This window comes from Cibotium barometz, chromosome 13, assembly GCF_041138505.1.
Source record: "Cibotium barometz isolate CiBa-2024 chromosome 13, ASM4113850v1, whole genome shotgun sequence".
NCBI lineage: Eukaryota > Viridiplantae > Streptophyta > Polypodiopsida > Cyatheales > Cibotiaceae > Cibotium > Cibotium barometz.
The window spans coordinates 4926932-4953469 of NC_141058.1; the positions used below are offsets into that span (position 1 = coordinate 4926932).

General features: G+C 44.8%; 1 protein-coding gene across 1 annotated transcript in view; it reads left to right on the top strand.

Moving 5' to 3' along the window:
• LOC147632295 (lecithin-cholesterol acyltransferase-like 1) overlaps nucleotides 1-12460 on the top strand; it is a 39531-nt gene extending 27071 nt beyond the window's left edge. The window contains exon 2 of the mRNA XM_086807109.1: nucleotides 11776-12460. Coding sequence (XP_086663235.1) covers nucleotides 11776-11863 — 88 coding nt within the window. The 3' untranslated portion in view covers nucleotides 11864-12460. The remainder of the gene's footprint in view (nucleotides 1-11775) is intronic.
• Nucleotides 12461-26538: the final 14078 nt, after the last annotated feature.

Consider the following 26538-nt stretch of genomic DNA (forward strand, 5'->3'; position numbering starts at 1 on the left):
ATGCAAGGGGAGATGGGCACATCAACATCTGCCACCCTTTACTCAATTGATTCATATGCATATAGGGGTGCACCCTTATTATGAAATAGGCTCACAGCCATAAGCAAAATGATCACCACAGAGAAATGGTGAGAGAACCACTTGACATAAACAAGGTTACATTCCATCAAGTATGAGCTTTCTGCAAAACTTCAGTTTCCCAAGAAAAGACAACGTCAGTAAGGAACTTCAATTCTCCCAACCTGGCAAGCAGTGTGTGACTAGGAGACACAATCACTTTATGGTCTTCACTCTGTCTGTTGAAGAAGCGTACCACCATACATACATATTCTCTCAAGCAAAACCAGAGGGCTGTCTTTCTCATACACATGAGCTTTCCACAAAATCAGAGAGCTGGTTATCATATACATGGGTTTTCCAAAGCCACAAATTGGTGATTCCTCATATATATATGAGTTATTTCACAAAAAAGAGAACAAAAAAACTGGCCAGCCGTCACTTACATTGCATGGGCTGTCATCATGACAGAGAGCCGCATTCTTTATGCGTGGCATCTTCTCTTCATTCATACAAGTGGCGTTGCAGCTTCTCCTCCCCTCCTACACACAACCATACAAAGTACTGCGCAGCTTCTCTTGTATACATGTCTGCGCTTCTCCCCTTACTCACATTGGCTACACAGGCTCTCTGAGAGCATTAGAGCAATGAGCTCTCCCTATCACACTTATACATATGGGCTGCGCACCTTCTCTTATACACATGGGCTGCGCTGCCCGTTCAACCAAAAAAAAAAGAAACATTATACTATTCATAATACTCCAAGGATGTCAGGTTGCCAGAGAGCTCACCCCCACCTCCATTCGGCGCTTCTTTGACAATCGAGGCTAGTTGACGATTTCTTTGAAGCAATCCAAGGCCACCTTCTATTTTTAGCAAGCCTTGTATTAAATCCCAAGGTGACTCTTGCATTCAAGGAAGACTTTGCACCACACATACCTTTGTTTCCCATGAAATGCCAAGGACCGGTACTGTAGCTGACCTCCTCTAACGGGTCCCTGTCCAGCTTTAAAAAAATAGTGCTCTGCATGCTCACATTATTTGTCAACAACCTTGTCCACATATGATAGTGCTAAAACCTACCTTGTGAAACTGATTCTCATCTCACACCCCTTTTATTTCCCATTTATCAAGGTAAACCAACAACTAACTGTACACATTGCATATTTTTGTTAGATCCGTCCACATGTGGCCTTATACCCCCTTTAGCCCTTGGAGATGGACACCCTTTATTTGTAAATGCCATGCATGAGTGTGTACACATGCCAAGAAAATATTACCAAAAAATACCTAACATAGTTTGCCCATCCCCTAGCCTGCTAGATCATTCATGGTCAGCAGAAAACAGTGTCGTGAGACTCAATGCATCTGATATTGCCATGTTCTCAAAGACACTGTTTTTCACTACTTCAATTCTTTCATCCTTGTCCACCATCATCAGTCGTGCATGATATAGCTTGAGACGCAAACCATTCACCCTTGATACATGTGGGGTCCCATCAAGGTCAGCCAATTGATATGTGCCATTAGCAAAGCAATTCATCACTCTGAAGGGCCCCTCCCATTTTCCTTGGAACTTCTTTTGAAAGGTTTTATCTAGCTTACTATTATAGCGTAGCACCAAATCACCTTCCTCAATACCCTTCTTCTTAATCTTCTCATTTATCTTTGTCAATGCTCTATTTTGCATCTTCTCATAATGTTCCAAGGCACTCATCCTGTCCAGCTGAACCTCTTGCAACTGTAAGAGTCTCTCTTTAAATGTGTTGCTAGAAGGCCCTAGCAGCTTTTCTAACATTTTAACTGCAGGCAACTCAACTTCCAGAGGTAACAAAGCTTCTTTGCCATACACTAAGTGAAAAGGTGTAAAACCTGTGCTTGTTTTCACTGATGTACGATAAGCCCATAAAGCACTGAACAGCTCCAGATCCCAATTCTTGCCCTGATGTTCTGTCACCTTTGCAAGAATGTGTACAAGTTCACCATTGAATCTTTCATTCAAACCGTTGCACTGCGGGTAATAAGGAGTAGTAAAATTATGCTTAATCCGCATTTTGGCACACAAGTATTCTAGCAAGTCAGCTCTAAAACCAGGCCCTTGATCAGAAAGAAGCTCCAAGGGCACTCCAAATTTACAGCAGATATCTTCATAAACAAACTTTGCAACATCTCTTGCAGTAATTTGCTTCACTGCTCTAGCTTCTGCCCACCTAGAAAGATAATCCACAGCTGTCAAAATATAACTCTTCCCCCTGCTGGTAATGGGTAAGGGTCCTACTGCATCAATTCCCCTCTTCTCAAAAATGTCAAAGGCCAAAATTGTCTTGCGCAACTCTGGTTTTAAAACTCGTTTCCCAAATGCCTGGCACCTTTTGCATGAGCTACACCAGTGATGCACATCTTTTTGTATACTTGGCCATATGTAACCCTCCTGTAAGATTTTGTGCAATGTGATTTTAAATGCAAAGTGGCCACCGCATGCTCCTTCATGATTCTCCTCAAGCACTATGTACAGCTCTTCCTTCCATGGTACACGCCTTAACACCAAGTCAGCCCCTTGCATGTATAAGGTGTCACCAATGAGCTTGTATTTGCAAGCTCTGCGTACAAACCCATATTTCTTTGCCTTCTCAATGTCCTTGGGAATGACTCCTGTCAACAAAAACTCTTCTTCCAGTGTCAGACTTTCACGACCCCGATAAAGTGGCAGATCTGCTTTTAACACATATAGCTCGCCAATCATTCCCTGTGCTGCTTCATGTGCTTCTGTATTAAGAGAACGCTCCACATGCCGAATGCCCCATGCTTCAAACTCCTTCAACAAGCTCTTGATCTTGAAACACTTGTTCCTCAATGCAGGGTTTTTGCTCTTCCATACTCCTAGTATTTGGCTTTACCACCAGTAGAGAATCACCTCTTATGCATAGTCTCTTTACACCATGCTTAATGCAAATGTTTAGCCCTGCTTCCAATGTAGAATACTCTGCTTCATTGTTAGTATGAGCATCAACTTTGAATCCCTTTTTACAAATCAGCTTACCTTGCTGGTCATAAAGAGCTATACCACCAGAAGCTGCATCATGGCTCTTCCTGTATGAACCATCAAAGAACAAAACATGAGCATTGCTTACTTCTGCCACATTTTCTACCTTTTTAACACTTTCCTCTTTGACAAGCAGAGGGTTTTCCTTATAAGTTAACAAGTCTGCCAAAGTAGCTCTGTTGCTTTCTTCCACCAAGAAAGAGAACTCGAACTCCTGTAATTCAATCACCCACTTTTTCACTGCCTTAGACATGTTTACACCATTGATGAGCTGAGGCAAGAATGTGTAGCTAGTTAGGAATACAAATGGCTTTGTCAAAAGATGTTGGCGAAACCGTCGGCAAGCAAAACACCACACTTACCATTACCAACTCTATTTCTGACAGTTCCCTCTCTGCTACTGACTTTACCCTACTAGCACAATAGACGGGGTGCATATATTGGCTCCCCTTCCCTTTTTGCAGCAACATGGCACCAATAGCATCCTCTCCTACTGAAGGATTCACATAAAAAACCTGTTCCCAATTTGGAGCCTGCACCGCTGTCATTTCCCCTAAAACTTCTTTGACTCTCCGAAACTCCTCTTCACACTTGTCATCCCATTGCAAAGGATCATGCTTTGCCACCTGTTGTAATGGATATAAAAGCTGTGAGGACAATGAAATGAATCTTGCCATGTACTTTACCTTCTGAATGAATGTTGCCAACTGTTTTGTAGACTCTGGGGAAGGAAGAAGCATGATTGCCTTGACCTTGTCTGGATCAGCCTCAATGCCATTTTCTGACACCATATGACCCAACAATTTTACCCTTGGTTTTGCAAAGAAACACTTCTTGGGATTGAGTTGGCCACCACAATCATTATATCGTTCCAGCACCATTTCCAGCTTTTCACAGTGATCCATTCGTGTGCTATAGACACAAAAATCATCAATGAAATCCTGTACACATTTTCCAATGAATGGCAGAAGCGCCCAATTTGCTCTCTTTTGATAGTGAGCTGGACCATTTGTTAGCCCAAATGGTAGTACTGTATAGCAAAAGCAGCCCCATGGCGTAATGAAAGTAGTTTTCTTCTGATCCTCTGGAGCAATCTTCAACTGGAAATAGCCTGAAAACCCATCACACACATTGTATCTTTCATGACCCGCCACTGAATCCAGGATTTGATCAATGAAAGGTAGTGGGTATGGATCCTTCTTTGTGGCTGCATTCAAAGGTTTGAAATCCACACAAACCCTCCATTTTTCGTCCTTTTTTGGAGTGACCACGACTGGGCTCACCCACTCTGTTGTCTCCACAGGGCATATAAAACCAGCCTTTAGTAGTTTGTCCACCTCTTCTCGCAAAGCCTTCATCTGTTCTGGACCCATTCTCCTTAATCTTTGACGTACTGGCTTGGCTCCTTCCTTTAGCTCTATGTGCAAATCTTCCCCTTTGAAGCCCCGAACTTCTTCATAAGATGTGATGAATAAATCTGGATATGTTGACAACATCTTTAAATACTTCTCCTTCTCCACGACTGAGAGATCTGTGCTAATCATCCTGGCCATCAATTCGTGTTTCTCGTGCGGCTTCACCTGGGGTTGCATTAGCTCTTCAATCACCTCATATGGGCCCTTAGACTCATCTTCAATCCTCTTCATGGATGCGACTATGCTGGTCTGTTCAAAGACCCTGTCCACCATCAGAAATGCCACATTTACCTCTCCCTCACTACTAGTGGTGGTGCCACTGTCCCCATCTGACACAGTGGAAGACTCTTCACCACTTGAATTCTCCCCTTCTTCATAATCTTCATCTAGTGGCTTCCTGCTACTCATGTCAAATAATCTTTTGCCCCCTGTCTCCCCATATAAGCTGATTGTACCGTGTCTCCAATCTTGAACGGCCCGCACGGCGCGTAGCCATGGTCTTCCAAGGATGATAGGATAAGCCCCTAATCCTGCTGGCATTACATGGAAATCTACTACCGTTTTGACTGCATAAGCTTTGATTTCCAAGCTCTTTACTACCCCTAGACACTTGATCTTTTGATGGTTTGCCAGTCGTATGCGGAATCCTGAAACTCCTTCTACTGTCAGGCCCATCTTTTCTACACATGTTTGAGTGATTACACAAATTTGTGCACCACCATCCACGTATCCCTGCCCAAGATTCTTCCTCTTGTGCCAAACATCCACTATGGGACAAATGTCTGAAGACTCATCAATGGCCAACACTCTCACTGACCCTCTGTTGGGTTCCTTCCCCAGCGGGCTGACTAGTTTCTTCCATTGGCGCTTCAGCTTTGGTATCATTTCCACTAGTTGTCCAAAGGTCACGTCTGCCTTCCTACTGATCAGGTCCTGTTTCAAGTCGTAGCTATCCTGCCCTTCCCCTAATGGAAAATCTGAGACGTGAAATTTTCGGCGGGCTCTCCTTTTCCTTTTAGCTTTCACATCTTCACCCTCATGACTCTTCCCTTTCTTCCTATTGGGACCTGCTTCATTTCTTCCTTCTTTATCCTCTGTGGTTCTCTTCCCAATAGGCATTACTAATGTATCTTCCAACATTGCTGCCTTCTCCAAGGTGACCACACTTAACACTTGTCTTTCCCTTGTCCTCCTTGGTCAGTCCACTAGGTCCTGCCTCACCCTTAATCTCAATGCCATAATCATTTGACCGGTTCAGCAACTGTGCGGGCAATGGATACATATCTCCACCCATTCTTGGTGGTTTATCACATTGTGGGCTGATGTGGCCCAGCTCTCCACAGTTATAGCATGTGGGCAACTGCCTCCAACCCCTGCCGTTGTTCTGTCCACCAAAACCATTCTTTGATTGTCCTTCACCTCCTGGCTGATTTGCAAGTCTCACACGACCTCGATTATTTCCCACATTACCTAACATATTTAGGCTGAGATTCTTCATCAAATCAACCACTTGCCTCAAGTCCTGCCTCAGTTCATCATCTTGTGCTGCAGTAGTGACCATTGCTGGCACAACTTGAGTGGCTACTGAAACCGCATCTGCCGGATGAACCTCCTCTGGAACCCGACTTTGCATGGAATCCATTTGCTTCATCTCTGACACCATAGGTAGTGAGCTCACTCCCAATTGAGTTAATCTATTCAACTTCCACTCTTTGTTCCTTGCCACCTCCAATGCATCCTCGTATGTTCTTGGCTTCTTCAATTCTACCCTCCAACGCAGGTTTTCCTTGAGGCCAACCAAGAACCGATCCTTCTTCATCATATCTGGTGGGGGCACTTGTGGCTGCAAGGCTTGACACAAGCTCTCCCATAATATGGAAAACTTTTTGATGTAATCATCAATGGGCTCCGCTTTTCTTTGTCTCAATTCCTGTATTTCATGCCAAACTTTGTCTGGATCTTTCACCTTCACAAACTGTGCTGTTAAAGCATGTCGGACATTATCCCATGTCAATGGCATAGGTGGATCAGCCCTCTGCAACTCCTCCTCGTAACCCTTACACCAGCTCCGTGCATCACCCTTCAAACAGATTTACAAAAGGCGTAACATTTGAGCGGGTATCTGGATATGGTTGCTTATGCACGCAACTTCCATGTTTTCTAAGAATCTTCCACATTCTCATCACTTTTTCCATGAAACTCTGGATAAGGGAAAGCCATTGCTACCCAATCTATGATAAAAAAACCCTTTTGACACGGATGCAAAAACAAAACCCTCTACTAACTCAATTCTCAGAAAAAAACTTCAAAACACTTCAGGTTTAGAAGAGGATGAACACATGCACATCAAACGAATTTGCATAGTTAATCATCGGGATTACCACAGGCAAAGGAGACTCCAATATTTCCCTCAGTCTTTCTGGCCCAAACATATATGCCATACGCTGTTGAAAGAAAATTTTTCTGTCCACATGAACATTTATCTGAATTCTTTGGGTAAAATGGAAAGGAGTAAATTGAGGTCCATTGTGATTATCCATTGAGAGTGGCCATCCAACTCCCAAGAGGCACGACTGGCTAATTTCCCAATTCTACCAGAATTTTTAGGCAACACATCAACTGTGAAACGGCACCAATCCCAAGAATTTCAGCCTGTAAACCATACTTCAGTTGGCTGTCAAATCAAGCTAATATAGCACAAATTTAGAAGGCATCTGTCACACAATTGTCCTGGCACAGCAGTCATTCACTGAGATTAATCACATGCACATGTTTTCAGTCTTGTAAACTGAAGGTTCTTGGAATGCTCCTCAGTGGGGGCACCAAAAACTGTGAAGGGAGGCGGAGAGACACGGAACACCTCTATAGCAATGCCTTTCCACAGTTCGGAGTACACACCAACATCAAGAAAAAGGGGCACCAGTCAACTACTCAGTGAGCTGACACAACATTTAACATCTTAAGCATGAAACCTTGTCTCTACCCTCATTCAATTTTCTAAGCAACTGGAGGAAGCCTACATACATTTGATCAAGACATGCAAGGGGAGATGGGCACATCAACATCTGCCACCCTTTACTCAATTGATTCATATGCATATAGGGGTGCACCCTTATTATGAAATAGGCTCACAGCCATAAGCAAAATGATCACCACAGAGAAATGGTGAGAGAACCACTTGACATAAACAAGGTTACATTCCATCAAGTATGAGCTTTCTGCAAAACTTCAGTTTCCCAAGAAAAGACAACGTCAGTAAGGAACTTCAATTCTCCCAACCTGGCAAGCAGTGTGTGACTAGGAGACACAATCACTTTATGGTCTTCACTCTGTCTGTTGAAGAAGCGTACCACCATACATACATATTCTCTCAAGCAAAACCAGAGGGCTGTCTTTCTCATACACATGAGCTTTCCACAAAATCAGAGAGCTGGTTATCATATACATGGGTTTTCCAAAGCCACAAATTGGTGATTCCTAATATATATATGAGTTATTTCACAAAAAAGAGAACAAAAAAACTGGCCAGCCGTCACTTACATTGCATGGGCTGTCATCATGACAGAGAGCCGCATTCTTTATGCGTGGCACCTTCTCTTCATTCATACAAGTGGCGTTGCAGCTTCTCCTCCCCTCCTACACACAACCATACAAAGTACTGCGCAGCTTCTCTTGTATACATGTCTGCGCTTCTCCCCTTACTGGCTACGCAGGCTCTCTGAGAGCATTAGAGCAATGAGCTCTCCCTATCACACTTATACATATGGGCTGCGCACCTTCTCTTATACACATGGGCTGCGCTGCCCGTTCAACCAAAAAAAAAAGAAACATTATACTATTCATAATACTCCAAGGATGTCAGGTTGCCAGAGAGCTCACCCCCACCTCCATTCGGCGCTTCTTTGACAATCGAGGCTAGTTGACGATTTCTTTGAAGCAATCCAAGGCCACCTTCTATTTTTAGCAAGCCTTGTATTAAATCCCAAGGTGACTTGCATTCAAGGAAGACTTTGCACCACACATACCTTTGTTTCCCATGAAATGCCAAGGACCGGTACTGTAGCTGACCTCCTCTAACGGGTCCCTGTCCAGCTTTAAAAAAATAGTGCTCTGCATGCTTACATTATTTGTCAACAACCTTGTCCACATATGATAGTGCTAAAATCTACCTTGTGAAACTGATTCTCATCTCACACCCCTTTTATTTCCCATTTATCAAGGTAAACCAACAACTAACTGTACACATTGCATATTTTTGTTAGATCCGTCCACATGTGGCCTTATACCCCCTTTAGCCCTTGGAGATGGACACCCTTTATTTGTAAATGCCATGCATGAGTGTGTACACATGCCAAGAAAATATTACCAAAAAATACCTAACACCGGTATCTCAAAGAATCCATCCTCGGAGAGTCCCAAGAAGTGATCTCTGTAGAACTCACACTTCTTACCAATCTCTGACGAAGACACCCATATCTAGTGTATGTGTAGCCCAAGTAGATCTAATTGGATGATCCGGTTGATCTCCTGTCGTGAGAGATCAAGGTAGGGGGAATCCAAGCTATACTGAAACGGGGGGAGATGGTCCATCTGTATGCCATGTGCATGAAACCACTGGACTACCTCAGAGTACCATGCATGTGTCGGTAATGGTGGTGGCCGTGTCACTGAGGAGGAGGGCAGTGCAGCTCATCTCTATCGCTCCCTGTCCCTCTCGCAGTATAATCGCATACAGGACTCTAGTGCTAGGCGTGGGAGGCGATCTCTGTCAAGTGTGTATACATGCTGAATATAAGTGACAATCTAAAGAGAGAGAGAGAGAGAGAGAGAGAGCCTAGGTAGGAGTCTCTAAAGAGCTTGAGAGAGAGACAGAGAGATCCTAGGTAGTAGGTGCTAAATTTGCAGCAATGTGATGAGCTATGGTGGATCAAATGCTAGAATCAACATCATTAACAAAGAGATTAGACAATGATTAAGATGAGATTAGTAAGCAATTAACTGATAGCTTAATGTAGGCATGGATAATCAAAAACCAGCAAATTCTCATTAGGCCAATGCCTCAATTTATAGAGTTTACATCCAAGCATCTAATCCCACTGATTTCTCCTTGATTCACTCCACCTCTTTTGCTTGATTCTCTCCACCTCTTCCCAGAATATCTCCACACATCCTAAATCTTCTCATGCTACCCTTTATTCGCTCCCAGTAGATACCTCTCACCTTTTCAGAGCTTCTCTCTCATTTACAGATTCTCTTTTACAGCCTCTTGATAAGAGCTTGTTCCCGCACACACCCTATTCACTTGTATATTTCAACACTCCCCTCAAGTGAATAATCCTAGCACTCCTGGACCCTATACCAAGTTTCCCTCTTACTTGGTAGTCCGCAACCCCAGTGCCTCAAGTCCCTAAACTCATAGTCCTTGACACTCTCTCTCTCTGTGTCCAAGGCTACTACAAGTGCCCGTGACCTTGAGTAAAGTGCTCACACATACATCTACCACATGGCCTACATCATCGGTGGCTCAGAGGTGGTTTTACTCTGTTGGAGCAGGTTACATTGGGTTGTGGGGTTTCTCTCTCTCTCAAAAAAAGGATGATCTGACTCCACTTCCTTAGGAGCCTCCATGAAGTTTGTCGATGCCGTTCCTTCTCCACTGGGTTTGTTGTAGCAGTCTCTTGCCATGTGTCTTGGCTTTCCACAGTTGTGGCAAGTGAAGGTCCTTCCTCCTACTCTGCCTCTTCCTCGTCCTCGTGAGAATCCTCCTTGGGTGAAGAATGCTTTTTCCTCTCCAGTTGTTGAGTCTAGCCATTTCTTCTCTTTGACCTTGGTCTCTTGCTTTAGTAGAGCTCCTTCTATCTCGTGCAGCTTTAATTCAGGTACATTCTTTAAGGTTGCTACAATGTTTTCATATTCACCTTTGTCCACACTCTTTAGAAGCACTGCTAGTGCCTCATCATCTTCTACCTTCTTGCCAATGGTTGCCAGTTGTTGCTTAATGCTTCAAGTGTGTGATTAAAGGTTCACTTCCCTTCATATCCAATTTGTAGAATTGCATTAAATCGAATTTTTTGCGTGAGTGCCAAATAATTTATTGAGTTCATCCCATGCATCTTTTGCCCATTGTATCCTTGTGATGTGATGAATGATTTCATTATTTAAACTGAGTGCCTAATGCTTTCTCATTCCTGCTCTTCCACTCATTTTTCCCATTACCTCTGGGCATTCATCTCTTTCCTCAACTAGCCTCCACAGATTTTTCCTCATAAGCAAATACATGGTTTTTGTTTGCCATGTATAAAACTGCTCTCCATTAAATTTGGCTATCTCTTGTGCCATGCTCATGATGATGTGAAGGGGGTCTTACCTCTTGATCCAATTTCAAGATTCAAGGGCAGTGTCTACCCTTTTACAACTCAATCTGGTATTTAGGTGATGATTACAACAGATTTATCAGCATAAATTCACCAAAAATTACATAAAGCCAAGGATAACAAATCTGTACTGAATGGTTGGAGTATCAAACCATCTCCGAATTGCAATCTGAAGTTACAGGATGTGTATCAGATACCCAATGGTTAATTTGAACCCTCAATTGCATCAAAATACAGTGATGATTAATCACTAATTAACAAAATAATCCTCTGTTTTGTGTGCAGAAAACAGAGTATGCGGTGAGTCCAGATCTGGGGCGCCTTAGAGTTCAAACCTCTTTTGCTTGATTCTCTCCACCTCTGCTTGATTCTCTCCACCTCTTCTCATGCTACCCTTTATTCTCTCCCAGTAGATACCTCTCACCTTTTCACAGCTTCTCTCTCATTTACAGATTCTCTTTTACAGCCTCTTGCTAAAGGCTTGTTCCCGTACACACCCTATTCACTTGCATATTTCAACAACAGGCCCTAGAGAGCTTGAGAGAGAGAGAGAAAAGAGAGAGATGGAGCCCAAGAGGGCTGCCTTGCTGCCTTGGGGGCCTGAGCGAAGGGTGGGTGGTACACCAGGCAATAGAGAATGGCAGGCTGAAGGAGAGAGGCGGCGGCCAAAAACGGTCAGCAAAAATGGTGAGAAAAAATGGCCCAAAAAAAACATCCGAAAAATTGTTATTTGTGATCGTACCATACCAGCCAGGTGCGAAACGAAACAATCCGGTACAAAACGAATCGTATGGCAGCAGCGAAACTATCATGGAAAAAAATCATCCTAGATATTGTATCGTATGCCGTCTCATTTCATGTCAGTTTTTATGTACCTGAGGTGCAGTACGAGTCTTGCAGACAACTATGGCATCGGGTTTGGGGGCCTCGTTATCCATGAGCAGGAGATGCAATGGCTGTTTTTGCTAATTTGACCTTATGATGGGAATCTTTCAAGATAAGAAATGCTGTACACTCAAACTCAGTAGTAAGGAGGGATAACCTTGTGCCAGTGAACCTTGACCTTTGGGTGGAAGCTATAATGTGAGGCAGCTCGACATATTTTCTATTTTTGTGCGCTTCGTATACAATTGAGGGGCACAATCTGTACTTGTGGGTGCTTGATATACAAGTTACAAAATCCAGCTGATAATGTAAACTTCTTATGCGTGTTCACTCCTGTTGCCAGGCAAGTGGGATTCTTCAATTTTATTTCTTGCACATTTAATGTATTATTTGCCTCCTCTATTTTTTGCACATTCTCAATGTATTATATTTGCATCCTCTAGAAGCCTATGCTTGTGACACCCTTGGAAAAGTCGAGGCATGTCCATATTGCTGAATTTTTATCAATCCCTATGAATGTGGTGTTTGTGTTGTCTCCTATTCATGGGCCCTCACTTGATAGATGAACTCATAAACACAATTTACGGAGAACAGACTCACTGTACAAACTAAGAAATCACTGCAATCCATGATGAGATTGAATGCTTGGTATGCATGGGTTAAATGAGATGCTTGCTACACAGAGGCGTCAAAACCTCTCATTTCTAGCTGAGTAAAAGGTTCAAGTTCTACTAATTTAAACATTTGATTTGATTGCTTGCAAAATGATCGACTATTAGTTCTCACATCTCGTGATAATATCTTCACCTTATGTAAAATGAGAGTGTGAACATGTGATTGAGAAGAAAGTGGGAGAGTACATGTAACAAGGATTCTTGATGGAAATCACTATGATCGTTTTTAAGTTGGTTGTTTTCATCTATACTTTATTTTCTTCTAGGAAAGATTATTTTCTCTAAAGTAGATTACGACTCTCTTGGAGGTGGAATGTGGGTGGTCTACCTTCATCAATGTCAAGAGGTTGTCCGTGTGGAAAAAGAGTAGCCAGGGAAGTCCAGAAAGCCACATTAGGGATTGTAGTGCCAAACAATATTGTCATCGCCTTGGGAGTTGAGCTCGAAGTGCGGAGAAATGATTCTTAATTCTCATGCAAAATCTTTGATTCACCTTGTAGGTGCACCCACCAGCATGGAAGGGTGAATGATTTCTATCTAGATGAAGCAAATGGTTGTTGTTGTGGGTATGGCCATGCTCTCTGTAGCCTCATAGCATATGCCAAGATGCTATGCTTGGGAACTACCACTCTATGTCCATCGTAAAAAGGGAAAGAATACACCATCAAACTTACTGTGTCTTTGGGCAATCCCAGAAGTTGTACTGTAAGGATTGTTGGGAGAACCATGTCTACAGCAGGTCCTAGGAAATTCAATTATGTTAAAAGCCATTTGGTTAACATGGAGTGTTCCAATCAATGCATGTCCATAATTGCCAAGTTTGAACTTATAATGTCTGGCCTAAATCCGAAAGGCCCACCTCGTCCTCAAACCACAACCACACAAAGATGGATCCCTAAAGATTTACTAACAGTCCAAAAGTTTGCAATAGAAAGGTATGGATACCCAAGTTGCCGATGCACAACATCTAGTCCCACACACACGTTGCACCCCAACACTGCCAATGGTGGCCAAAGCTAAACACACATGTCACACCCACAGCCCTGCCAACAAAAAAAAGAAAGAGAAAGTGCATGAGGGTGCCAAGGAAATGACTATTACAACAATGGAGTTCCTCGGTGATATTCCCTCCACCTCAGCCGCCCCACCTACCCTCATCACGTGACTCCCGAATTCACCCCTACTAAGTTTCTCATCTCTCGAATCGCTAACTGTCAAGCAGCCCCCTACCATGTAGTGGCACAACCCGAAGAAGAGTTGCAAACCTTGCCAAAACCCAAGTGGACTCGACTTATAGCCATTGCAAATCAGGTAAGGAGTCGGTACAAAACCCACAATGGGGTGCTGACCACCTAATCAAAGGGTACAAAACCTATAATCAGGGTGCCCAAAAAACAAACACCAAGGGCAAACGAATGGCCATTCACTCCATCGAGCCATGGCCGCTCACTCCATCAAGCCACGGTCGTTCACCACAAAGCCACGACCGTTCCTTTTCTTTTAATGCAGCCACCACGGTCGTTCACTCCATCAATCCACAGCTGTTCTTAGGCAAAGCCGCGGGCATACCTCCCCAATAAATCTATATAAGGGTCCACCACAACTCATTTTTTCCACTTTTCTTCTTGCTCTCTAGCCAAACTCTTGCCCTTTTTTCTTTTGATTTTTAGCAGCCTCTTGCCTTCCTGTCACCTCCTCACCTCTTGCAATGGCGACTGCCGAGCACTTCGACTCCTCTCTCAAGGTCGTTGCCCACACTCCCCAGAAGAAGAGACGGCAGGCGCCATTGATTTGAGGAACATGGCAAGCACCCCACCCAGCTCTCTCATCTGGGTGAGGCACTTATGAAGCGGGTCGAGAGGGCCATGCCATTCATAGCCCCATGAAGAACACTCACAGTGGAGTACAAGCTGCTCTACTACTACACAAAGCCGTGCTACCATGCCATTGTGTAGAGGTTGCAGTGGTCACACACCTAGAATAAATCGGGCTCGGCAATTTGTCCACAATGGAGCCTTGGGGACCCAACCTCCTAAATTGCCTCTACTTGATCGAGCCTTGCAACATAGGCCAAGCAACAGGGCAGGTTCTAGACTCGGAAGGAGTTCCCCTCACAATGCACCTCAGTCTAGATTTGGTCCAAGATGCACTCCAACTCCCCAGAATAGAGCCGCCCTATGTGCACCATAACCATGTCATGAGGCATGTGTGCGACACTTTCCAGGGCCCCATGACCAAGGATGGCATGGAATGGCACAACATCACCCACCGCCAGGGATTGGTGATGCCACCACGAGCCCTTTTCTTCCTCCTCACCACATGTTGGGTGGATCGTTTCAATTGCTACCACCTCTCCACCCTTACTAGAGTCTATCAAGGTGTACCCATCAATGGGCAGAGTATCTGCATAAGGAGCTCCATGCCATCTGTTTAAACCCACAAGGCAAGTTGATAGCCTCCTCCCTACTCACCAAAGTTTTATATCATGCTCGTAGGTTGGGAAGAGTTTCCCAAGCCCATCCATTTATACAGGCCCCAGGGAGACACCCCTATTCCTCACCCCATCCGTGAGCCCAAACCTCCTCCCACCACTCCTCCGTCCAAGTGTCAACACTTCGACACTCAGAAGGAAGAAGCACGATGCAAAGCTGTCAAAGAGGAGGAGCTTCGCAAGACCTCCTAGTTCTTGGAGGAGACCCTACACCACTCCACACCCAGCACCCCAAGTGCCCAACCCCTCCCCTCACCCTCACCAGCTTGTCTCAACAAAGGCCCCTCTGCCTCACCCTATGCATCTCAATGCCATACCATGGATACATTCCGTTGGGTCAAGCTAGATTTTCCGCTCCTAACACACCTTTTTTGAAGGTATCCACTCCTCCCAGGGTGCTCTCGCAAACTTTGTAGCATGCTTCTCCAACCTAGCCAATAGCTCCTTACTTCCATGATAGATTATACGCAGCGCCAACACGATCATGTCATGCAATTGGCCATGCTCCTAGCCTAGGCCGATCTCATCCAAAGCCAGTAGGACCTCCAGGCCGCTCTACATGCCAATGCCCAAATGCAAGCCTCGCTTATAGACCGAGAGCGAAGCCTTGCCAAAGCCCTGAATGTTGTAGATTGTCTACATGCACAGCCCAAAAACAAGCCAAGTCAGCCCACGGTGACTGCTCCCTCGCTCAATGGGAAGCACAAGAGATGTGCCGAATTGCCCAAATCCCCAAGATGGCTGCGACTAGATCCACACATCCTTCAAGGCCTACAAACATGTTACGGATAAGACAATGGTACAAAATGATGCACAACTGTGGGCAACTGAGGAACATGCTAGCCAAGCATAGCCCACAACTCCAGGGTAGGTATTCCTCGCAACAGAATACAAGGTCAACACCTTGATGGATGCTGCGACCGAGCTGCCCACCCTCTCCTATTCCCCCACCCGCATCCTCGAGCTCAACATCCGAGCCCTCCAGCTAAACCTTCTCCGACACAATCTCTTTCTCAATGAGCCCATCATTGTCTTACCCTCTCCTACCTCATCACCAAAATCTCTCCCCACTCCATTAACTTACTTGTCACCCTCTTCCGCTAGAGCCAAATCTCCCATAAACCTTCTCCGACACAATCTCTTTCTCAATGAGCCCATCATTGTCTCTACCCTCTCCTACCTCATCACCAAAATCCCTCCCCACTCCATTAACTTACTTGTCACCCTGTTCCGCTAGAGCCAAATCTCCCACAATCCTCTTCACCCTCCCCATCCATCCTCTCACTGCCAACCTCTCCACTTGGGCCCATCTCCTAGAGTACAAACAAGCCACAGACGCCGACACACCATGGAGCTCACTGTACCCCCTAGCCTCTTTCGATACCCATAAGCTTCCTCCAAGTTAGTTACTACCCTCGCCTACATGGAACGGCAATGATGGCCCCACATCTACATGGCCTACAAAGCCCTTCTTCACCGTGCCATCGAACCATACTCCCCCCAAGGCCTCCTTGTATTGTATAGCCGGATCTACCATTAATTGGAAATCATAGAAGCCACCACCATAATCCAATTGATGACTCACATGTGGCTTTCCCCCAAGATTTCACCATTGAATAGGCTCGATAGTAGGCCAAAGCCTTCTTCTTCTCCAAACGACCTGTGCAACCCTCGTGAGGGATGACGAAGATGATAGTGATGATGATGATGATGACAACGATGATCCCCCCACCCGTGGTGACCCACATGCCTTGCAACCTCACCCCTAGCACCCTCCTCATTCCCCACGCTTCCACAACCATGGAGGCTCCCCCTGCCACCCAACCCACTGTGCCAACTGGTGCCCATGAACATCACCTCAAACCCCCCACCCTCCACGCCAAACGCTTCGGCACCAGCTTCCCCCATTCCACCTCCTCCCCGACCACCCTTCCCCCATTCCCCTCACCACATACCACCCCGCCTCCTGTACCCTCACCTCCCCCTTCTCTAATGCCACCCTCACCACCTTCCTCCCTCCATCTTGGATTGGGCCCGTCACTACTCCCTCATGACTAACTTTCTTTGTCAGTGCGCCCACCACCCCTCCTTGATGCCTCGCTCGGTACCACACCCTCTACATTGAAAACCCCTCCCCACCAAGATCCATAACCCTCCGACCTCCCTACTCCTATTCCCTTGGAGGAAGGCAAAATCCCCCCCCCCACCCCCACAAGAAAAGGATGATCCCCTCAACTAGCATGACCCTCTGGACCGCACTGAATTTGACCAAGCAATCCGAAACCTTCTTGGTCGCCGACTCCAATAAATGCATTTGATGAAAGTCACTGCTTGCATGGACATTTATGTCCTTCGACTTTACATTGATGCCAAGCAGGATGCCTGGAAAAGACAACACCCACATCGACAATGCGGAGGCTACATGCGTCCCAACCCAGACACCCAACCTATCACATTCGACCTTATGGGTGAACAGCCTGCCTGGCAGTGCCCCTTCTTCCTTAAGCCTCACATCTGGGCAGAATACTGCAAGGCCCCATGCCATCTCTGTATCAACCTAACATATCTCCCAAACTGCCCGTCGATGGGCATGGGACCTATTCTACAACAGCGCAGAACCTGAAGCTTCAATTTAACTTCCCTTGGTTTATCATTTCCACTTCTAGCATGGGACCTATTCTACAACAGCACAGAACCCGAAGCTTCAGTTTAACTTCCCTTGGTTCATCCCTTCCACTTTTGGCAATACATACATAGAAGAAAGCATGATCACTCGGATGCATGCATTCAACGCCAAGTATGAGCAGGTGCCCGAATCGCCACCATTCAATTCCTCCACCTGATCATCACCCTCTTGGTAGAATTCCCTACTTGGCACTACTATGATGAAGGAGCCCAAGGCCTCGCCTTCGACATCAACCCAAAGGTCCCACAGTCAAGAAACTATTTAGCTACTATGAGTGCATCTAGTGGATGACAGCTTTCTGGACAAGCTACAAAGCTTTCCATTATCCCCCCAATACCCAACATTCAGGTACGATTTTTACATTGTTGGGTGGATCGTTCCAATTGCTACCACCTCTCCACCCTTACCAGAGTCTATCAAGGTGCACCCATCAATGGGTAGAGTATCTGCACAAGGAGCTCCATGCCATCTGTTTAAACCCACAAGGCAAGTTGATAGCCTCCTCCCTACTCACCAAAGTCTTATATCATGCTGGCAGGTTGGGAAGAGTTTCCCAAGCCCATCCATTTATACAGGGAGACACCCCTATTCCTCACCCCATCCGTGAGCCCAAACCTCCTCCCACCACTCCTCCGTCCAAGTGTCAACACTTCGACATGCAATCGGCCATGCTCCTAGCCTAGGCCGATCTCATCCAAAGCCAGTAGGACCTCCAGGCCGCTCTACATGCCAATGCCCAAATGCAAGCCTCGCTTCTTGTAGACGGAGAGCGAAGCCTTGCCAAAGCCCTGAATGTTGTAGATTGTCTACATGCACAGCCCAAAAACAAGCCAAGTCAGCCCACGGTGACTGCTGTCTCGCTCGGTGGGAAGCACAAGAGATGTGCCGAATTGCCCAAATCCCCAAGATGGTTGCGACTAGATCCACACATCCTTCAAGGCCTACAAACATGTCACGGATAAGACAATGGTAGAAAATGATGCACAACTGTGGGCAACTGAGGAACACGCTAGCCAAGCATAGCCCACAGCTCCGGGGTAGGTATTCCTCGCAACAGAATACAAGGTCAACACCTTGATGGATGCTGCGACCGAGCTGCCCACCCTCTCCTATTCCCCCACCCACATCCTCGAGCTCAACTTCCGAGCCCTGCAGCTAAACCTTCTCCAACACAATCTCTTTCTCAATGAGCCCATCATCGTCTCCACCCTCTCCTACCTCATCACCAAAATCCCTCCACACTCCATTAACTTACTTGTCACCCTCTTCCTCTAGAGCCAAATCTCCCACAATCCTCTTCACCCTCCCCATCCATCCTCTCACTGCCAACCTCTCCACTTGGGCCCATCTCCTAGAGTACAGACAAGCCACAGACGCCGACACACCATTGAGCTCACTGTACCCCCTAGCCTCTTTCGATACCCATAAGCTTCCTCCAAGTTAGTTACTACCCTCACCTACATGGAACGGCAATGATGGCCCCACATCTACATGGCCTACAAAGCCCTTCTTCACCGTGCCATCGAACCATACTCCTCCCAAGGCCTCCTTGTATTGTACAGCCGGATCTACCATCAATTGGAAATCATAGAAGCCAACACCATCATCCAATTTGATGACTCACATGTGGCTTTCCCCCAAGATTTCACCATTGAATAGGCTCGATAGTAACCAAAGCCTTCTTCTTCTCCAAACGACCTGTGCAACCCTCGTGAGAGATGATGAAGATGATAGTGATGATGATGACGATGACAACGATAATCCCCCCACCCGTGGTGACCCACATGCCTTGCAACCTCACCCCTAGCACCCTCCTCGTTCCCCATGGAGGCTCCCCCTGCCACCCAACCCACTGTGCCAACTGGTGCCCATGAACATCGCCTCAAACCCCCCACTCTCCACGCCAAACTCTTCGGCACCAGCTTCCCCCATCCCACCTCCTCCCCGACCACCCTTCCCCCATTCCCCTCACCACATACCACCCCGCCTCGTGTACCCTCACCTCCCCCTTCTCTAATGCCACCCTCACCACCTTCCTCCCTCCATCTTGGATTGGGCCCGTCACTACTCCCTCATGACTAACTTTCTTTGTCAGTGCGCCCACCACCCCTCCTTGATGCCTCGCTCGGTACCACACCCTCTACATTGAAAACCCCTCCCCACCAAGATCCCTAACCCTCCGACCTCCCTACTCCTATTCCCTTGGAGGAAGGCGAAATCCCCCCCCCCGCTCCCCACCCCCACAAGAAAAGGATGATCCCCTCAACTAGCATGACCCTCTGGACCACACTGAATTTGACTAAGCAATCCGAAACCTTCTTGGTCGACAACTCCAATAAATGCATTTGATGAAAGTCACTTCTTGCATGGACATTTATGTCCTTCGACTTTACATTGATGCCAAGCAGGATGCCTGGAAAAGACAACACCCGCATCGACAATGCGGAGGCTACATACGTCCCAACCCAGACACCTGACCTATCACATTCGACCTTATGGGCGAACAGCCTGCTTGGCAGTGCCTCTTCTTCCTTAAGCCTCACATCTGGGCAGAATACTACAAGGCCCCATGCCATCTCCGTATCAACCTAATATATCTCCCAAACTGCCCGTCTCGATGGGCATGGGACCTATTCTACAACAGCGCAGAACCCGAAGCTTCAATTTAACTTCCCTTGGTTTATCATTTCCACTTCTAGCATGGGACCTATTCTACAACAGTGCAGAACCCGAAGCTTCAGTTTAACTTCCCTTGGTTCTTTTCTTCCACTTTTGGCAATACATACACAGAAGAAAGCATGATCACTCGGATGCACGCATTCAACGCCAAGTATGAGCAGGTGCCCGAATCCCCACCATTCAATTCCTCCACCTGATCATCACCCTCTTGGTAGAATTTCCTACTTGGCACTACTATGATGAAGGAGCCAAGGCCTCGCCTTTGACATCACCACAAAGGCCCCACACTCAAGAAACTATTTGGCTACTACGAGTGCATCTAGTGGATGACAACTTTCTGGACAAGCTACAAAGCTTTCCATTATTCCCCCAATACCCAACATTGAGGTACGATTTTTTCCACACCTACTCCCTCTACTACCACCACTAAGCTTTCTTGCCGGTTCCAAGGACGAACCCGAATTAGGGAGGGGGCTATGTTAACCACAATGGTTAACATTACTCCTACCATTTTTTATCAAGCGTTGTTACGCTTTATGTAATTTATTTTTATGCAAAACCGCAGTAAGCGCTTTATATAAAAAGATATTGGATGACCGAGCTTACAACATGTGTAATGCTAGCCATAAGCTACAGAGCCTAGGTGTACATAGAGCTAGAGAACCAGTTTTGGGCCCCCGATTTTGTTAATGGGTGGTCGACTATTATAAAAAAAGAGCTCATATATATAAGTGGCTTAATGAAATATGAAAAGGATACAATCCCATTATCACAATTGAGTCTTCTTCTTCTTCCCTCTTGCTCTCTTGTGGCTATGGTGGTGAGCTTGTGTGTTGGCGCATGCTTGCTTGCTTTCTTGATTGTGAATGTGTGCTTGTAAGTGGTGCTCCCTACTCTCTCTCCATCTTCTTCTTCTTTTTCATCTATCTTTCCCTCCATCTTGCACACATGAAGGCACTAAGATAGGAGTTGAACTTTCCATAGCTCCTTCTCTCATTGCTCTCTACCTAGCTCATGAAAAGCTCCACTTGGGTGACATAAGTGGTGGTGTGAGCCCCTAGCGGCTTCACCATCGAGGAGTTAAACCTCTTAGGTTGGCTAAGTGCATGTTCTCGATGACATCTTCTCTCTTCTCTTCTCCCCTCCCTCTCTCATGCAAGGAGAATGCTCTTTTAGGTGAACACATGTACAGTCTTAAATTACGGCCTTTAGCCTTACCCTCATGGCATCAAGTTCAAGTAGCTAATGGGGCAAAAATGGATTGCACATTAGTATGCAAAGATGTGGGTTTGGTACTTACAAAGGATTATGCATGTAAGGCTGATTTTCTTGTCTTAGATATGGATCCCATTGACATCGTGTTGGAATGTGATTACTTATCTTAGATACGAGTCCCATTGACATCGTGTTGGTTGGCAACTCTTGGGTTATTTACCATAAATTTACAGCAAGGGTATATGAGTTTCATGCATGGAAATGATGAGGTTACATTGACCGGAATGCATGTGTCAAGTATCAAGATGATCAATACAACACAACTCAAGAGAGAGCTAAAGAAAATGGGATGCATATATGTATTACAACTTTGCAAGGAAGAGAGCAATGGGGAAAAGGGTGAAGTTATGCATAAAGGTATGAAGGAATTGTTAAGGGAGTATGAAGATGTGTTCCATGCCAAAGTGCTTACCGCCAAAACGAGAGCTAGATCATAGGATAGAGCTTGAGCTACATACTTAACCCATCAACAAACCACCTTATAAGTTGTCAAAAGTGGAAAATGATGAAGTAGCGAAGCAAGTGCAAGACCTCGTGGACATGGGATGGATTAATCCTAGTCAATCACCTTTTGCATCACTTGTACTCTTGGTCGATAAGAAGGATGGCACTTTTCGCATGTGTGTAGACTATAGGGGTTTGAATAAGTCACAATAATCAAGAATAGATTACATATTCCAAGGATTAATGACCTACTTGATGAGTTGAAGGGTGCATGTTTCTTCTCCAATATTGATTTGAGATCGGGGTATCACCAATTGAGAATCAAAGAGAGTGAAGAGTACAAGATGGCTTTTCAAACCGAGAGGGGTCTCTACCACTACTTGGTTATGTTGTTTAGATTGTGCAATGCACCAGCCACATTTCAAGCATTAATGAACAAAGTGCTTAGAACTCTCCTTTATAAACGGGTGCTTATGTTCTTTGACGACATCTTAATATATAGCAAGAAAGATGCATGTAAGATCTGTTTTGGATGCTTTAAGAGCCAATAAATTGTATGTAAAGGAGAGTGAGTCCACTTTATGGCATAAAAGGTGGAGTATCTTGGACACATATTGAACAAGTAAGGCATTATGGTAGATCCAAAGAAGGTGGAATGTGTTAAAAATTGGCCTAAGCCCATAAATTCCACTCAATTGAGGGGATTCTTGGGCTTGTCATCATTCTATAGGGGGTTTATCAAGTAATGTGCTGATATCACAGCTCCTCTTACAAATAGCTTAAGAAAGAGGATTTCTTTTGGGATGCCATAGCCAATAATAGCATCCAAGAGCTCAAGAAAACGCTCACATCAACCACTTTACTTGTATGCCGGAACTTCATGAATCCATTTTTGGTTCAAGCCGATGTATGTGGAAGAGGCATTTGGACTGTTTTGTTCCAAGAACATGGAGTAATTACATTTGAGAGCTAAAAGCTTGATGAGAAAGAGATGGTTATGCATGTCTATGGTCAAGAGATGTTGGCAATTCTTCATGCAGTGGCATCGTTTGGAGGTTTTTGTAATTTGTAGGAAAATTCCAGGCGATGGGTTGTACCATATTGGCCAAGCTTTCGCCCACCATGGCCCCCCCATCGAGAGATGTATCTGGAAGTTGTCAATGGTGAGGCTTTGGTGCAAATGTTCTCTAGTGCATGAGTATGGATATGTACTCATGGAGCAGCTGCTACATTAATTTATCCAAAAGAATAGTAAACAATAAGCTTAACAAATATATAGTGGCTATTGTGTGATATGGCTTAATCGGTGATGAGGCTTAAATCGTGAAAGTGCAAGTTCTTAAGCCGTGAGTTGGAACTCCTTGAATTGTAATTCCGTGAGATGGGATTCCGTGAATTTACAAATTTTGACCCTCTTTTATTTTCTTTTCTCTCCTTTTTTTTTAAAAAAAATTCTAGGTCATGATTTGCAAACAGCTTCTTGTGCGCTCATTTCTCATTCCCAAGAGGAGTGATAAGAGCATTGTTATTTTGTTCTTGATGTGCTGTTAAATCTTCATATTTGATCTTGAATTTATTGCTGAAATGCTGTCGAGGCAGTAGGAAAAACTATTGATTATTTGCTTGAACATACAAGCTCTTGTGTTGGTGCTGAATGCACGAGAGTGGTTGAGTGATTTGCTTACTGTTTCTTGGGCCTCCATTTCTTGTCGTACTATAGGTGAAGTTGTTGGGGTTGAAGTCAGTGGTGGTGAGGTTTTCTTCACATTGTTCGATTTTGGCAACCATATAATGGAATTACCATCATAGTATCCTTGTTGTTGAAGTACATGCACATGCACCCATCTTTGACGAACACTATAATTTGGTTGCCGATGTGCTTGGTGTTGAGGCTTTCTTCTTTGTGCAAGCTTAGGGGACTTTGCTTAGGGGACTTTGTGATGCGCTTGGAGACCCAAGCTTTGGTATTTCTTTGGTAGTACCCTTGTGCTTGCAGCAGTGTTTTTGGTACCCACACTTGTTGCATTGGTGGAGTTCTTTAAGGAACTCGCATAGGCTCTTGTGGACGATGTTGTGGAGTACTCTTCTTCTTCCTTGGCTTCCGAGGGCTATATTGAGGAAGAGGTTTTGATTGTCGAGGCACCCAAATTTGATTGGCATCTTAGTAGTAGCCTTGAGCTACAAGTAGCTACTTCTCCACCCACATTTTGATACTATTAAGATATCTTGATTATGGTTGTCGTGGTGGAGTTTTCTTCTGGGGTGATGTCGAAGGTTTGGGACCCTCCTTGACTTTGGCTAGCGCTGAGGCTGCGGGTTTGAGACTCATGGGCATTGTTGATGATGATGAGGTTAGAGTCTCTTGTGGAGTGGCTGTCGATGATGAGGTCTTTCAGCATGTGGTTATCCCCTTTGATGAGGTTTATCGATGAAGATGCATAGGATCCGGGACCTTTCCTTTGAGTTCCCTATTAGAGATAGATGGTTTTGGCTGTGGAATTTCTTCAGGAATAGATGTTGATTGCGAGGTCTTGGCATTGAACTTTGTAGGTGAGGATGGGATTGAAGGAGTAGATACTTTATCCGAGTCAGTCGTTGACGCAGATGGTAGGTCATTGTGTAGAGAGGCTTTTGTGGAAGAGGCTTGTATCCTTTTGCGTTCAGTATCATAGATATCCATTAAAGTTGGATCCTCTTCCTCACAGTATGGTACTGTCAACTTTTTGTCGTTGACCATCATGATGACTCTATCACTAGCAAAGCACAGTGGTGCTTGGGCAGCAACAATCTATTTATGCCCCAAGATTAAATCTGCTTACTCAACCACAAAAAACTTACAAGTGAGGGGGTTAGTTTCAATATGCATTGTATGTTCAAAGTACCCCAAACATGGCATGTTCAAGTCTTGTGTAAAGGTAATCCTTTCAGGATGTGCCGTGAGTGTTGGTTGACCTAATAAATCCCATAGCTCGAGGGTCATGAGATTGTGTTCTCGTGTTAAATAAAGCTATGCTTGAGCTGTGGTGATTTTATTCACAATTTCCAATCCAACCAGAATCCTAGGAATCTTTTCTGTAAGATATGTTGGAAGTTCCGGCTCCTGCAAGGTTTCTCTCCCGTAAATAGCAATTGTACATTGCATGCAGGAGTGTTGAAGGTGACTATTTGCATGGATTCATCTAGTGAATACAATGATTCACTTATCTAAGGTCTGCCAATGTCAAGGAAATCTAGGGTGACATGAAATGTAAATTCCATATCGCCACTCGAGTAGTGTATCTAAAGTAACCAAGAACTTCAATGTTTTATTCATTGGTTCCTTTTGCAAGACTATTGCTTGTCGGGGTGAGTTTAGGTTGTCCCAATGACACCCAAGTGTCTATTGTCATGATGTTATGGCTTGCTCGAGAGCTAATCAATGCGCGTTTGCACTGAACATCATTGCCTATAGGGAAATCCAACCATACCATGATAGAATCTTCCAAAGGAACCATGGGTGTTTCGGTTATTGTTTCAGCTTCAGATTCTATGTCTGTTTCATATTCCCATTCACTTTCATCCTCTGTTTGGGTCTCAACTTTTTCAAAAGTACCCAATGCATACAATGGCACACTTGGCCCTTTGACAATTCTTAATGAGGGCTATTTGGAAACTTGCGAATCCTGACAGTCTTGTTTTATGTAGTTCGTTATGTCCTTGTATAACTCAGGTTGAGCCATTAAAGGTGCAAGTGTTGATGTGATTCTGGCTTTTTCATGAGAGAAGAGCCTTCCTCTAAATGAGGTTTTGAGAGACTATTTTAATCTTGTAAGGGAATTATTGAATTTCTTACGTGCTTTCTCAAGCCTATAGTTCGTTGTACAGTCTATTTTGAATGAATCTTCTATAGAAAGTATGTTTTCCTCTTGAAAAGGGGAAGCGGTACTCCTCTAGGGTTTGAATCTTAGTTGTTCTTTTAGAATTAGCATTATGAGACTCAATCACAACCGGTGACCCTATGAGGTTTCGTATATGTCATGTGATCATTATTATCCATTTAGGGTGGTTAGGTGGATTCTAGTTTCTTGATTGGTCTATGTAACGCACTGAGCGGAGAGTAAGAACTTGTTTCATCCTCACTTAGTGATGTACTAGAACTTGTTTCATTCTGTGACTTTCTTTGGTTTGTCAGTTTTTCACTGTGTTTACCCATGCGACGAGATCGAGTTTTCTTTTGGGTTTTTATATCTTGTGTCGCACATATGGTGTTGTGGTTCGTGTTGTGTCTTTTGATGTGGATGCTTCTGCATCATGTATAGCTTTTGGTTCTTTTGTGTTTATGACCCTATTTGGGTTTAGTCCGTCTCACAGACTCCTTTTCCCTGTCTTTTCACTCGACCTTAGTTTCGATAGTTTTTTATCCTTTGTTTTTCTTGGTTTTAGAAGGTTTTGCTCCTTCTTTTGGGTTCTATTTTAAAGCATATTCTTCTACCCATGTTGAGGTATTGTCTTTTACATTCTTTTTGACTGTTTGTT